A 13,813-nucleotide genomic window follows, 5' to 3' on the forward strand; every position below is an offset into this window, starting at 1 on the left:
CGGCTCACATCGGTTTTGCTGCTCTGCCCGAACAACGGCCCCCTCGACGGAGTCGCCGCCCGGGCTCAGCCACAAACAAGCCTCAGGCGGCCCCGTCGGTGCCGCCAGGCAGGCCTCAGAGCGCCGTGCGTCTGACAGTAGGGCAGCCGTCCTTGACAAAGTCGCCGCCCGCTTGTAGGTGCTGAGTGGCGCACGGGCGTGGCTGTGCTCTACAGCCGCATGGAGTGCGGCTCACGGCCGGCTACGCTCCTGCGGAAGGCCCTGCCCAACGGCAGGCACCCGGCCATCGTCGTCGCCCGAAGCTTCCGTTTACACATCCCGGGCCAGAATCTCTATTCGGTGCGCGTCGTGGTGGGCTTTGTATGGTTTGCCGGGCTTAAATGCCCAAATCCCGTGATGTCGAATCGACTTTTCACTCCAAGCGACACTCCGAGACCCGGACACACAGAGCCAATTAGGCAGGAGCGCATCTAGAGCACCGGACGGCGGCATGGACGCTCGTACCGAGGCGCGGCCGTCGCAGGCCGCGCAGGCGGCGTCGCAGGCGTTTTACGCCAAGAAATACAAGATCATGAGCAATATTTTCCCGGAGGAAAAGTACCGGCCGCCAACGGAAATGCGGACAGGCGTGCCGGAGGAGGAGGCACCCGACGCGTCGCCGAAGGGCTCGGTGGACGAGCCGGTGCTGCCGCTGTTGCGACTGATCAACAGCGTGGAGGACCTGGTGAGCACGTCGTCGTGCTCCGGCCGAGTTTCTGTCTTTTTCGAGGGCGAGCGGGCGCTGGATGCACTGGCGGGCGAGCCGGGCACTGGCGATGCAGAGACCGTGCCGGCCGAGGCCGAGGCCGAGGCGCAGGCCGAGGGCGCGCCCGTGGCCGCCAAGATCGGCGGCAAAGGCTACGGCGGCCAGTGGCTGTACGTTTCGCACGCAGACCCGCTGCTGGACGAGGCCACGGTCGCGCTCGTGCGTGGCGGCCGCTCGTGGTGGGACGTCCTGGCCAGCACCGAGGACGGCCAGGTGCCGGCTCGGGGCGCCGGACGGCCTCGCCGGTACGTGCACTTTCGGTTCGAGCCCATGATCCTGCACGTGCTGTGCCGGACAACCGAGGCCGCGGCCGAGCTGCTGCGGCTGGCCCTGGCCTGCGGCTTCCGCGAGTCGGGGATGGTCAACACAATGGTCGGCATCCGCTCGTCGCTGGCGCTGAACGCGCCGATTGCCGTGGACGTCGCCGACAGCACTAGCCTGGCCCGGCTGGTCGACGACCGCTACATCGAGACCCTGCTGGCCATGGCGTCCGAGCGGTTCCGCGAGAACCGGCGCCGGACAGACATGCTGACGGCGGCGGTGGCCGGCTCACGGTTCTGCGTGGCCGAACCGGCGGTCGAGACGGCGGCCGAGCGGCGCGAGCGCAAGAGGGCGGCCGGCCTGGCGCGGCAGCGCGCCGTGCAGGCGGCGCGGGCGGCCGAGGAGGTGGCGGAGGCAGACACGCCAGAGTGACGGGCCCGGCGGCGCGGAGGGTGCCGCGCCGGCAAGGCGGAGCGAGCCGCACGGCGTGCGGCGCGGGCCAGCAGCCACCGGGCGGCGCAGCATGTGGCGCGACAGTGCGCCGCACGCCGTGCGGCGTCCGAGCCCGCCGCACGCACCTCCGCTCCAAGCATAGCAATGGCATATATTCTTCTAAGCAAGCGCAGCCTTGATGGCCGCGTCCACAACGGCGGCAACGGCCAAGGTGCGCTCCTCCTCGAGGCGGCCGCCAATGACCTGCATGCCCACCGGGCCGTTCTTGTAGACCTCGGGGTCGTAGTCGGCGTGGGTCAGCTTCTCCAGCTCGTCGGCGTCGTCGGCCGGGGCCGGCGCCGGCACGTCGACGGCCGGGTCGCACTTGATGGTCGGCACGACCACGCACGGGTAGTCCAGCACGTTGAGCAGGCCGGTGTAGCCCAGGTAGCGGTACTTGAACTTTCCGGCAGGCACGCAGGCGCTCGGCATGACGGGCCGCAACCACGCGTCGATGGGCTTGCCCGACGGCGAGCGCAGGTCGCGCATGTACTCGAGGAACGCGGTCTTGTACTCGAGCTTGTCCTTGTTGAACTCAAACAGCTCCATCATGTTGAGGGCCTTGTAGCCGTTGATGAAGGGCTTGATCTCGGGGATGCCCGGCTCGCCGGAGGCGTCGAGCACGCTGTTGATCTCCTCGCCGCCGTCGAGCGTCCACGAGCGCAGCAGGACGTCGTTGCCGGTGGCCGGGTCGAACGGCTTGATCTCAAAGACCTCGTGGCCGGCGGCGCGGAGGGCGTCGGCGGCAAGGCGCAGGCCGCGCAGCACCGGCGGGTGCGGCGTGACCAGCCCGTCCGAGAACTCGACGGCAAAGACCAGCGGCCGCGCCGGCAGCTCGTACGGCGCGAAGGGCAGCGGGACCACGCGCGGGTCGTACGTCCACGGCTTGCCCGCCAGCACGGCCTGCGTGAACAGCGTCAGGTCGGCGACCGAGTTCGCCAGCGGGCCGGCCACGGACGGCACGACCTCGTTGTACGGCAGGCTGTTGGCGACCTTGAGGTACGGGAAGCGGCCGTGGGACGGGCGCAGGCCGTACACGCCGCTGGCCGACGACGGGATGCGGATTGAGCCGCCGATGTCGGTGCCGATGCCCAGCGGCGCGCCCTTCATCGACACGAGCGCGCCCTCGCCGCCGGACGAGCCGCCGGGCGACAGCGTGCGGTTGTACGCGTTGAACGTCTTGCCGTAGATGACGTTGTCGGTCTCGGGGCACATGAGCGACGTGGGGATGTTGGTCTTGACGAAGAACACGGCGCCGGCCTCGAGCAGGAGGTCGACCATCGTCGAGTTCTCGGCCTCGGGCGTGCCGATCCACGCGACGTAGCCCATCGACGTCTCGACGCCCTTGACCCGGAACTGGTCCTTGAGCGTCATCGGCAGGCCGTGCAGCGGGCCCACCGGCTTGCCGGTCTCGGCCAGGATCGCGTCCAGCTCGGCCGCGCGCTTGAGCGCCATTGCCGGGAAGAACTCGGTGAAGACGTTGAGCAGCTGGTGCGCCAGCACCGCGCGCTTGATGAACGCCGTCGTCACCTCGACGGACGTGTACTTGCGCGCGGCAATCGCTGCGACGAGCTCCGACGCCGTCAGCTCCGTGATGGCGACCACCTCCGCGGGCAGGAGCTCGGCCGGGACCTTGGACACGTCCAGCCGGTCGGGGCCGGGCAGCTGCTCGGCGGAGAACTGCAATTCCGCGGGGATCGCGGCCGCGAGCGCGGCTCGCTTGGCCGCCGCTTTCTCTTCCCAGGACGTCATTTTGGTGGTGGCCGTGGGGCGGGCTGCGCCTTTATATGGGCGCTTCCGCTTGGGGAATAAAAACCCCGACCTGTCGCTGGGCGCGTTGCCTGTTTTCGGGAGATAACGGTCTGGACGATGATAAGCCGCCGCACGCTGTGCGGCGCGGGCCCGTGCGCAGCCGCACGCGGTGCGGCTCGCCGGCGGTCCGGCCGCGCCGCATGCTGTGCGGCTGAACCGCAGCGCGCGGCCACCCGCCGTGGCGGGCAAGCGCGGCTGTCCAGGCGAGCTCCCAGCGGGCTGACCGCAGTGTGCGGGCCGGCTCAGTGTCCCTGCGTAGACGCCCCGCCGTGGCTGGGCCGGCGGGCGGCGTACGTGAGCCGCACGGCATGCGGCTGACGCGCTCATCCAGAGCAGTCACCGCGCGGCGTACGCGCAGGACGCGCGCAATTGAGCCGCACAGCACGCGGCTCGCTCCCCGCCGGCCGCCCCGGCCGCCGTCCGACGCCTGCACCGCCCGCGGGCCTCCGCCCGTCGCGCGCACCCGCGGGCCTCGTCCGTCGCGCGCACCCGCGGACCTCCGCCCGCAAGGAGCCCGGAAGCGGGTGCGCGCGACGGCGCTCGGCGCGGCGGGCGCGCCGCACGGCGTGCGGCGCGCCGATCACACAGTCAGCTTGGCCAGCGCAGCGGTCAGCAGAGCGGCACGCTTAGTCAGCCGAAGTAGCGCTGAAAAAATTGAGAAAAAAATCGCAGCCAACTAAAGACCCCAGCGGCACAACGACACCATGGTTAATGCGGAAGAGAGTGAGTGCGGGCGCAGGCGCCGGTCCGCAGCAGCGGCCGCCGCCGCTGGCGCGATGGATGGCCGGCCGCAGGGCTGACACACGCAGATCAGATCGACTACAGCCTGGCCAACCCGGACACGCTGACCAAGTACAAGCTCGCGGGCGAGATCTCCGGCAAGGTGCTTGAGCAGGTCAAGGCGCTCTGCGTCGACGGCGCGGTGATCCTGGAGGTCTGCAAGGCCGGCGACGAGGCGCTCGAGGCGGAGATCGCCAAGGTGTACAAGGGCAAGAAGGTGCTCAAGGGCGTCGCGTTCCCCACGTCGCTGGCGGTCAACAACATCGCCGCGCACGTGTCGCCGTACCCGTCGGACGCGGACGCGGCCGCGGCGCTCGCCGCGGGCGACGTCGTGAAGATCAGCCTGGGCGCGCACATCGACGGCTTCGCCGGCATCGTGGCGGACTCGGTCGTCGTCGGCGGCGGCGAGGTCGCCGGCGCGGTCGCGGACGCGTTCCACGCCGCGTGGCTCGCGTCCGAGGCCGCGATCCGCCTCGTCCAGCCCGCGGGCACCAACTGGGCCGTCACGGACGCCGTCGACAAGGTCGCCGCCGCGTTCGGCGTCAAGCCCGTCGAGGACATGCTCTCGCACCAGCAGAAGCGCAACGCCATCGACGAGGAGAAGCGCATCATCCTCAACCCGTCCGAGGGCAAGAAGAAGTCGGCCGACTGCACGTTCGAGGAGGGCGAGGTCTACGGCATCGACATCCTGATCTCGACCGGCGAGGGCAAGGTCAAGCCGACCGAGGCGCGCACCACGATCTACAAGAAGACGGCGACGACGTACGATCTCAAGCTCAAGGCGTCGCGCGCCATCATGGTCGAGATCAACCACAAGTTCGGCGCGTTCCCATTCACCCTGCGCAACCTCGAGGACGAGAAGAAGGCGCTGATGGGCATCCAGGAGTGCAAGCAGCGCGGCCTGCTCGCGCCCTACGACGTGCTGGCCGAGAAGAAGGGTACGTGTGCGCGCGGCGGCGCTGACCGCAGGCCAGACGATTGTCCAGTTCTACACCACGATCGCCGTCACCAAGAACGGCATCGTCAAGATCTCGGGCCCGGCCGTGCCCGAGCTGGCCAAGTTCAAGACCGAGAAGAAGCTCGAGGACAAGGACCTGCTGAACCTGATTGCCAAGTCCCTCAAGCCCAGCTCGAAGAACAAGAAGAAGAAGGCGGCCAAGGCCGAGGCCCCGGCCGCCTAGGCGCCCGAAAAGCTGTGTATTTTGAGAAAAGAGTGCGCGGGCCGCTGGCCCGCGCTGCCCACGCCCCGTGCGGCCGCGGGCGCCGGCGGCGCGGCGCGCGGCCGCCGCCCGCGGCCGCCTGCCCGGCCCGCGGCCGCCGCGCCTGCGCCCCCCAATTGCCCCCCGGCACGGCCCGCCCGCCGCCTGCGCCCGCCCGCCGCCCGCCGCCGCCCTCCCCGGCCGGCCCGCCGCCCGTAGCCCGTTGCCGCCGCCGCCCGCGGCCGTGGTGCGTCCGCAGCGTGCTATCACCTCGCGGCCACGCGAATTCTGCACGCTTTCCGCTTCCCACACCGCATCCGAAATTTTTTTACCCCCACTTCGCGTCCACCGCACGCAGCCAGGCCAGACGGACACGAGCCGCCGTACGGATCGTGTGGGCGATCGACCAGACCTGATTCGGCCCACGCTGCCCCGTGGAGCCCCGTGGAGAATTTTCAGCGACAAACGCGGCCGCTGGTGACGCCCTGCAAGCTCTTATACCAACCGACATCCCGCGGATGGCGGCCAAGCGATCGGTCAAGAAGCCGGCGTGGACCGAGCCGGTGCCGGCCGTGCCGATTCCCGGGCCTGGCGGGTTCGCGGTCGGCGTCCCGCCGCCGTCCAAGTACGGGCGCGCCCGCAAGATGCGCCCGTCGATCCCAGGCAAGCCCGCGAGCCCGGCGCCGGGCCGGCGGTTCGGCGGCGAGCGCGGCCGCGGGCGCGGCGGCCGCGGGCGCGGCCGCGGCGGCGTGGCGCGGCGGGGCGGCCACGCGGCGGCGGGCCGGCGGGCGGTCACGAACCCGGTCGTGCTGGCGCCGCCCACGTCCGAGGACGACGGCGAGGCGGCGGAGGCGGCGGCAGGGCCAGCCGAGGCCGACGGCGACAGCGGCGACGGCGGCAGCGACGGCGCGGACGGCGCGGACGGCGCGGACGAGCCGACGGACGCGGACGCGGACGGATCCGTCTCGCGGTCGGCGTCGCCGCCGGCCGACGACGGCCCCGAGCGCGCCCGCGAGGAGCTCGTGCGCCGCAAGTACCGGCAGTCGTTCGACGTCGTCGTCGGCGCCAGCGGCGAGCGGTCGACGGCCGGGCTGGCGACGCCGGAGGCGTCGCCGCGGGCCGCGTCTCTGCGCGGACGCTCGCCCTACAAGACCATCGAGCTGCAGCCCGAAAAGAAGGAGAACAAGCGCAAGGACCGGCTGGCCACGCCGCCGCCCGCGGGCGGCGCCGGCGGGTCCGCGGCCGAGCGGCAGCGGCGGCAGAAGCGGGTCAAGATCTCGCCGATCAAGAGCCGGCGCGAGAACGTGTTCGGGTTCGCGCTGCCGCCCGAGGCCGCCGGCCCCCGCGCGGGCACGGTCGCCGCGGACGACCCGACCAAGTTCAACGACGACTTCTGCTCGGCGTGCGGCGGCATCGGCCGGTTCCTGTGCTGCGAGTCGTGCCCGCGGTCGTTCCACTTCACGTGCACCGACCCGCCCGTGGACGAGGACAACCTGCCCGAGGACTCGTGGTTCTGCACGAGCTGCTACCACAAGCAGCTGCCGGCGCCCAAGCCCACCCGCGGGCTCTTTGCCCAGCTGCTCGAGCAGATGGACCGGCGCAACCCCGTCTGCTTCGGGCTCCCCAAGGCCCTGCGCGAGCGGTACGAGGGCGTCTCCACCGGCGAGCTCGGCGAGTACCAGGACATCCACGACCTCAAGCAGCGCAAGCTCTCGCGCTCGGGCTTTGTCGAGGAGCTCGACCCGCACCGGCTCCAGGACAAGAACGGCAACACGATCCTGTGCTTCTACTGCGGCAAGTCCGCGCTCGACGACCGCAGCATCGTCACCTGCGACTACTGCACGCTCAGCTACCACATGGACTGCCTGGACCCGCCCATGTACGTGATGCCGACGGCCCAGAAGAAGTGGATGTGCCCGAACCACGTCGACAAGGACCTGACCCACCACCGCCGCAAGAAAAACAGCAAGATCGTCGACGTGAGCCTGCGGCGGGGCTTTGTCAACAACGGCGACATCGAGGTCGACACCGAGTCGTCCGACGACGACGTGGCCGGCCTGGTCAAGCCGTCGCACCTGCATTTCATCGACGGCTGGGAGGACGCGCCGCTGGACATCTACGGCCGGCGCGGGCCCGACGTCGAGTTCGAGGAGTTCGACATGGACGGCGTCGTGTACCGGCTGCCGGAGCGCGGCATTGTGCTGGACTTTTGCGACAAGATCAACATGACCGTGCCGGACCGGCGCTACGCCGAGCCGCCGCCGGCGCTGTCGGACCTGGACCGGCTCGTGGTGCGGCCGTACGACGAGCGCGAGCTGGTGCGCAACCTGGCGTACCTGCAGACGTGGCCGTCGGCCGAGACGCAGGTGCGGCAGCGTGTGTCGACGCTGCTGGACGCGGCGCTGGGCCGGGGCGGGCTGGGGACGGCGGCCGCGGCCGCGGCGGCCGCGGCCGCGGACGCCACGGCCGGGCCCGGGCCGGTCAAGGCCGAGAAGGCCGACGACGCTGTGCCGGCCACGCCCCGGAGCCCGCCGTCGTCGGCGGCCAACACGGCGTCGACGTCGCCCACCACGCCCACCACCACCGGCACCTCCGGCACGGCGGCCACGGCGACCACGTCGGCCGCCGAGTCGCTCAAGGACGCCGGCGACGACGCCACGGCCGACGCCACGGCCGACCGCGCCGCCATGGCGGCCATCCAAAAGTTGATTCGCATCAAAGGCAAGGACGCGCTGATGCAGTTCCTGCTCGCCTAGCCCATGTATTTTAGCCTGTTTGCTCAGTCCGCGGCGTTGTATGTGTATATAAGTCATGTAATCAAGAATGTGTTCATAGAGCATCTTTTTGTATAATTAAAATCGCTATTCTACGATGTAGGGCCCGTATCTGTCCTTCAGCAAACCAACCAGTCGCTGAAAGTCTTCAGAAGGCCGCGCGATCTGCGACTGGGACGCGCGCTTCGCCGACAGGCGCAAACTCGGGAGCCCGGTTATTGCCTCGGCGGACGCCGCGCCCCTGTCGGCTACGGAGTGCTTTTGAAGAATTCAATTATGATTTTTTGTACATGATTTTTGGTACATGACACTTAACGGCTGGCAGACCAGACGCTGCGATGTTAGCACGGCAGCAGCGACGCAAACTTACTTCTTGAGCAGACCGTCACGCTGGGTCAGTCTGTTGAACGAGTCGTCGGCCTCACCACGCTGGCGGACAAAGCCGCACAGAGCGTAGGTGTTGTAGGCGCCGGGGACGGCCAGACCGGACTCGTCGACCTGGGCGACGTTCAGCTGGACCGAGGCGTGGTCGGTGGCCTTGATGATTCTGTTGGTGGCCGAGCACTTGCGGGGCACGTACAGCTCGACCTGGGGAACGTTAGCAGCTGGTGCGGGGCGAGGTGCGGCTGCCAGAGCCGCGCACGAAGACGGGATCGGCTGGTCGGGCCTGGTCGAGCGACGTCGGGGCGAGTTCACGGACACGGGCGACACAGAGGACCGCACGCCCCAGAGCTCGACGGCGGCCGAGGCATGCAGCCGCCAGCAGTCCCGCCGGCGTGTCGGCGGCCGTGCCGCCGAGCCCAAGGACCCGTCCTCTGGCTCGCTCCGTCGTCCGCTCCGTCCGACCGTCTCTCTCTGTCTCGCCGTCCAGGTCTCTCCGCCGCCAACCGTCCACTCGCGCGCGCTCCGGCGTCCACGGCACTTACCAAAACTCCCTTGTCGTTCTCCATTTTTGTTGTATATTAGATATGAAATCAAACAGAAGTTCGTGTAGCCACCAGACACTGTCATATTTTGACGGTGTATACGGCGGTGATGGGCCTGCGTGCAAGCGTGACTGCGTTAGGGTTTAACCCTAAATGCGTTACCCGTAACTCGTTACCAGCTACGCGTCGCCGTGCAGCTCCTCTCCACACGCTTACTCAGCCCCAGTTGGGCCAAGTGCAATGCTATTTACAGATGGCGCTACGCCCAGTCTGAATTTCAGACCTCCACATCAGGCAGCCGCCATGCCCAAGTGGGGGATTGTAACAAGGCACTGATAAATAAAGCACACCTCGTGCAGCCAGCGTTCCGATACTACTGCTCCCTAGGCACTAAGGGCAACGTGTATGGGCACAAGGCTCCGGCGGGCGTGTGTTTGTTAAGTAATAAGCTATATAGTATATTAGTATCTAGCAGTACCGGTGTCGACGGTTTCTACAAGCACATGCACGGTCGCCGGAGCACAGGCATCGACTCCGGCATCGAGCAGACACACAGCAGGGCCCGCCAACAAGCTCTCGCTGGCATCGGATCGCAGGCGGAGCCAGAACTTTGGCCGGTAATTGCAGCGCGTGATTGGCCCGCAATCAGGCCCGCGACTCGGACGACCACGACGGCCTTCCCGGCCGTCCTCGTTGCAGCAGCCGCCTGGCAGCCGCGGCAGCCGCGGCCCCAGCGGCAGCGCGTCCAGCGGTAGCCGTCGCAGCCGCCCGCACGGCGCAGCCGTCGCGCGCCGTTTGCTGACGCGCCGACCGCAATCCCTCCGCCGTCCGCCCCGGCCCGGCCGCTCCGCGCGCCGCGCAGCTCGGCGCCCGGTCGCTCGACCCCTCACCCCCCCCTCGTGCAGCCATGGCCGACTTTCGACAGTTTGACGACACGCTGGCGTCGGTCGTCGTGGGCTCCGCGGGCCAGCAGGCCCGCGGCGCCATGCTCGACAACCCGTACGTGGACCAGGCGCAGGCCCAGGAACTGTTCAACGAGCTGCAGAAGATCAACAAGAGCCTGGAGAAGCTCCACAGCAAGGTTGACGCCATCCAGGGCCTGATCGAGCAGCGGCTCGCCCCCGAGGCCGTTTCCCGCACGACGGCCAACTACATCAACTCGTTCTTTGACCGGCAGGCCCGCGGCGTGCTGGCGTCTGCGTCCGCCGGCGCGGCCAGCGCCGGCGCGTCGCCTGCGGGCGCGCCCGCGGGCGGCGCCGCCAACGCGCACGCGCACGCGGGCCACCAGACGCACGGCCACAGCCACGGCGGTCACACCGGCCACGGTCACACCGGCCACGCCGGCCACACGGCCGCCGGCGGCCACGCCGGCGGCGCGGGCGGACAGACGCCTATGCGCGCGCTGCAGGGCTCCATGCACGCCGTGCAGACGCTCGGCCAGGCCATGGACGGCGCCGTGCTCGGAACCAGCGACGTGCAGATGCACGATCCGCGGCTGATGGGCCTCGGCGACGCCGACGTCGCCACCGACGGCAGCGACGGCGCCCTGCTGCGCAACGTGCCGGGCGCGATCGGCGTCGTCGGCGGGTCCGGCTCGGCCGGCACCACGCCCGGCTCGGCCGCGGCCGACAAGCTGCCCGGCCAGGACCTGGCCGGCGGCGTCGACGGCCAGGTCAGCAATGGCGTCAACGCGCTCGGCGGCTCGGGCATGCTCGCCATGGGCATGCCGCTGGGCGCGTCGCCGCTCGGCTCGGCCGGCCAGCTGCCGGCCGGCGTCGCCGTCACGCCCGTGCGGTCGCGGCCCCGCCGCAGCATGCAGGGCACGCCCAGCTACAAGATGGACCGCAACACCCAGTCGGTCGACCGGTTCTGGGAGGAGTGGACCGTCGGCATCAACGGCTCGCCCTCGATCCTGACGCTCAACGCCAACTACCGCGCGTCCTGGCGCAGCGAGGTCGCCGAGCGCAAGTTCTACTCGCAGCGGCTCGTGCTCGTGCGCACAATTGAGTGGATGGTGCGCACCCGTGGCATCTCGGTCGATGACGCCGTGAACGAGCTCGAGAAGCGCCGCCGCGACCAGAACATCAGCCTCAGTCGACTGTGCCGCATCCTCAAGGACGAGGAGTCCAGTCGCAACGGATAGCCGCCGGCCGGCTCCTCCGGCCGCGGCCGTGTGTATTATCCCCCTCTCTGGTTTGGCGCCTGGGCTTTGGCTTTTCTCTCTCCGCCGCGGCGCGCCGTCCGCGGCCAAAAAAAATTCAAAAAACAGAAAAGGTCTCAAAAAATCCGCCGGCCGGCCGGCCGTGCGCGCCGCGGTGGCCGCGGCGGCGCCCGACCGCCTTGCTCCGCCCTAGACTGACCTCGTGCTTCCGAAAAGTTATTGTTTCTTGCGGGCCTCTGGCCCCGACGGCTTGTATCATGTATATATACTTATATCCTCTTACCGTCCCGGCCTTTTGAATACTCTACGCTAATTTTGTGTTGATCTGCTTGCTGTCTCTGAATGCAATGTGTTTGTCGCGACCTGGTGCCGGCCGGCGCGGCCGTCGGGCCGCGGGCCGTTGAGCCGCACGAGCCGCACAGCCCCGCACTGGCCACCGTGTCTCAGCCGCAGCTAGTGCGGCTCATCGCGCTTGTGGCGTCTGGCGGGGCCCCCACCGCGCCGGCGGCGGCCGCGCAGCTGCCGCGGCCACGACGCCGGCCGCTGCGGCCGCGCGTGCTGCGCGGCCGGCCGCCGTCCGTCCGGACGCCGGGCCGCGGCCTGGCCGACGCTCGCAGCTAGCCGGCACGGCCGTTGTGTCGCACCTGCGCGATACTAGCGGCAGAGTGACATAGCCTGGCCGTACTGGCGGCCTGCAGGCCGCTTGGCGCCAGCGTCGGCGCCGACGCTACGGCCGCAGATACGATCGGCCTAGGCTGGATCCGACCACGCTCGGCCGGCAGGCTCGTGTGTGCTGCAGCCGCCAGATCTCACATTGCCGGCGGCAAGATGCGGCCCCGCCAGAGCCGGCCGTCGACGCCAGCGGCTGGGCGCTGCACTGCAGCGCGGCGGACCAGCCGCTTGCGTGCGCGTGCGTCGGCTGGCGCAGCTGCGGCTGCGCGACGCGCAGCCGCGGCCAGCCGCTTGGCCAGCCGCTTGGCGGGTATGTCTGTTCGGCCGCGAGATGCGGCAGGCGGGCGCCGATCACGGCGCTAGAGGCCGGTGCGGTGGGCGGCGGGGCTAGACGGACAGACGGACGGGAGCCGGGGCGGCCGGGAGGCAGGCGCGGTTGCCGGGACAACGCGACGCGACGCGTCTGTCACGTGACGGCACCTGCGGTCGCCGCCTACGCTGCGGCCAGGCAGCGGCCAACGCCCCAGACGCCGCCGCGCGCGGGGCGGCCAGAAGACCGGCGGCCAGAAGACCAGCCGCCGGAGACCAGCTGCAGAAAACCACCGCCAGACGCCTGCCACCAAGTGACCAACCGCGTGGCAGACAAAGAACGCTGTCGTTGTGCGGACCGCAGCGCTGCCAGGCTCGTATCGCGCAGCGTCTGGCGAGCCGCCTGAGCCCCGGCGAGCCGCCCGAGCCCGTAGCATGCATGACCTTGCGTGGCCGCGGAGCCGGCGCGGGGTGGGCGCCGGCGGAGCGCGGCGCGGAGTGGCTTGTGCCGGCTGAGTGGCTGCGCCGGCTGAGTGGCTGTGCTCGCTGAGTGGCCGTGCTCGCTGGAGCGGCGTGCTCGCCAGACGCGACTTCCGCGCCGCATGCTGTGCGGCGCGCGGCGGCGCGCTGCGGCTCGCGCCGCACCTGCTGCGGCGCGTCGGCACTGCCGCGGCGGCCCAGGCGCGGCGGCGCCGCACGCTGCGCGGCGCTTACCCGGCCGCATATCTGCCGCGCCGCGCGGCACCCACCCTACTCCACCGCCGGCCGCGGTCTTTGTCCTTATCGCGGAGCACCCGGCACAGCGATAAAGCGCTGGCGACAGCAGGCATTCTCGCAAGCGGCAGGCACAGAGACCAGCTACCAGGTACGTATGCGCGCGCGCGTCCCGGGCGCGCGCCGCGCGCGCCGCAGCGCTGACGGCCAGACAAGCAGGTCGAGCCCGACACCGCGGTGGAGATCGGCAATCGCGGCGCACACAGAATTGCAGGCGCAAGCGGCTGAACGCACACGCGCAGGACTTTGCAGCTCAGAACCGATGGCTCGCGCAGGACCCGGTCTGATAGACACCGGGCGCGACGTGGACGCCGAGTCCGGGTCGGCGCCCGGCTCGCCGATCATCGTCGACTTCCACGACCCCCTCGACAGCGCCAACACGACCGCGGACGAGAACGGCGGGCGGGGCGGGCGCAACGGCGCGGCGCACCCCCTCGACTACGACGACGACGAGGACGACGTCGACGTGGAGGCCGACCAGCCGCTGCTGGGCGGGACCGGCCGCCGGGTCGGCAAGCTCTTCGGGTCGTCGTTCCTGGCCAACCTGGGCGTGTTTGCGCGCGCGGCGCGGCACCGGCGGCGCACGCCGTCGTCGTTCTCGGCCGCGTCCGCGGCCGGCTCGGACTCGGAGACCGAGGCGGACCTGCTGCTGCCGTCGCCGTCGCCGGCGTCGTCGGTGCGGGCCGCGCGCAAGCGCGACTGGCGCAAGCTGGCCGTGCGCTTCGTGGCGCTGGTTGCCTTTGGCGCGCTGTTCATCGCGGCGTGGAAGGTGGTGTTCCTGCCGCGCACGACGCTGCGCCGCGACCTCGCCCGCCTGCGCCACATCCAGATGTCGCTCCCGGACCAGG

At 70.1% G+C, this 13,813-nt stretch overlaps 6 protein-coding genes across 6 annotated transcripts; 4 read left to right on the forward strand and 2 right to left on the reverse strand.

Moving 5' to 3' along the window:
* The first annotated feature begins 40 nt into the window (after positions 1–40).
* V1510DRAFT_420022 (methyltransferase TYW3-domain-containing protein) lies at positions 41–1,668 on the forward strand. The gene is made up of 2 exons (XM_066934392.1): positions 41–1,534; positions 1,619–1,668. Exon 1 carries the CDS (start codon positions 491–493, stop codon positions 1,496–1,498), a length of 1,008 nt encoding a protein of 335 aa, XP_066787822.1. The 5' UTR covers positions 41–490; the 3' UTR covers positions 1,499–1,534; positions 1,619–1,668.
* V1510DRAFT_420023 (amidase signature domain-containing protein) lies at positions 1,651–3,393 on the reverse strand. Its single transcript, XM_066934393.1, has one exon. The coding sequence runs from the start codon at positions 3,308–3,310 to the stop codon at positions 1,679–1,681; it is 1,632 nt and encodes a 543-aa protein (XP_066787823.1). The 5' UTR covers positions 3,311–3,393; the 3' UTR covers positions 1,651–1,678.
* Positions 3,394–4,053: 660 nt separating this feature from the next.
* Positions 4,054–5,392, forward strand: V1510DRAFT_397001 (peptidase M24, structural domain-containing protein). Its single transcript, XM_066931903.1, has 3 exons — positions 4,054–4,093; positions 4,180–5,088; positions 5,120–5,392. Exons 1-3 carry the CDS (start codon positions 4,075–4,077, stop codon positions 5,329–5,331), a joined length of 1,140 nt encoding a protein of 379 aa, XP_066787824.1. The 5' UTR covers positions 4,054–4,074; the 3' UTR covers positions 5,332–5,392.
* Positions 5,393–5,867: 475 nt separating this feature from the next.
* On the forward strand, positions 5,868–8,105 carry V1510DRAFT_404160 (uncharacterized protein; the record flags this gene model as incomplete). Its single annotated transcript, XM_066932213.1, has 1 exon — positions 5,868–8,105. One exon carries the CDS (start codon positions 5,868–5,870, stop codon positions 8,103–8,105), a length of 2,238 nt encoding a protein of 745 aa, XP_066787825.1.
* On the reverse strand, positions 7,971–9,142 carry V1510DRAFT_420030 (40S ribosomal protein eS21). Its single transcript, XM_066934394.1, has 3 exons — positions 9,050–9,142; positions 8,494–8,711; positions 7,971–8,456 (listed from the first exon to the last, which is right to left on the reverse strand). Exons 1-3 carry the CDS (start codon positions 9,071–9,073, stop codon positions 8,435–8,437), a joined length of 264 nt encoding a protein of 87 aa, XP_066787826.1. The 5' UTR covers positions 9,074–9,142; the 3' UTR covers positions 7,971–8,434.
* Positions 9,143–10,366: 1,224 nt separating this feature from the next.
* On the forward strand, positions 10,367–11,340 carry V1510DRAFT_420037 (transcriptional activator of glycolytic enzymes-domain-containing protein). Its single transcript, XM_066934395.1, has one exon. It carries the CDS (start codon positions 10,443–10,445, stop codon positions 11,190–11,192), a length of 750 nt encoding a protein of 249 aa, XP_066787827.1. The 5' UTR covers positions 10,367–10,442; the 3' UTR covers positions 11,193–11,340.
* The last annotated feature ends 2,473 nt before the right edge of the window (positions 11,341–13,813 follow it).

Source organism: Dipodascopsis tothii (assembly GCF_038497935.1).
Source record: "Dipodascopsis tothii strain CBS 759.85 unplaced genomic scaffold V1510scaffold_24, whole genome shotgun sequence".
Taxonomy (NCBI): Eukaryota; Fungi; Ascomycota; class Lipomycetes; order Lipomycetales; family Lipomycetaceae; genus Neoaidaea; species Neoaidaea tothii.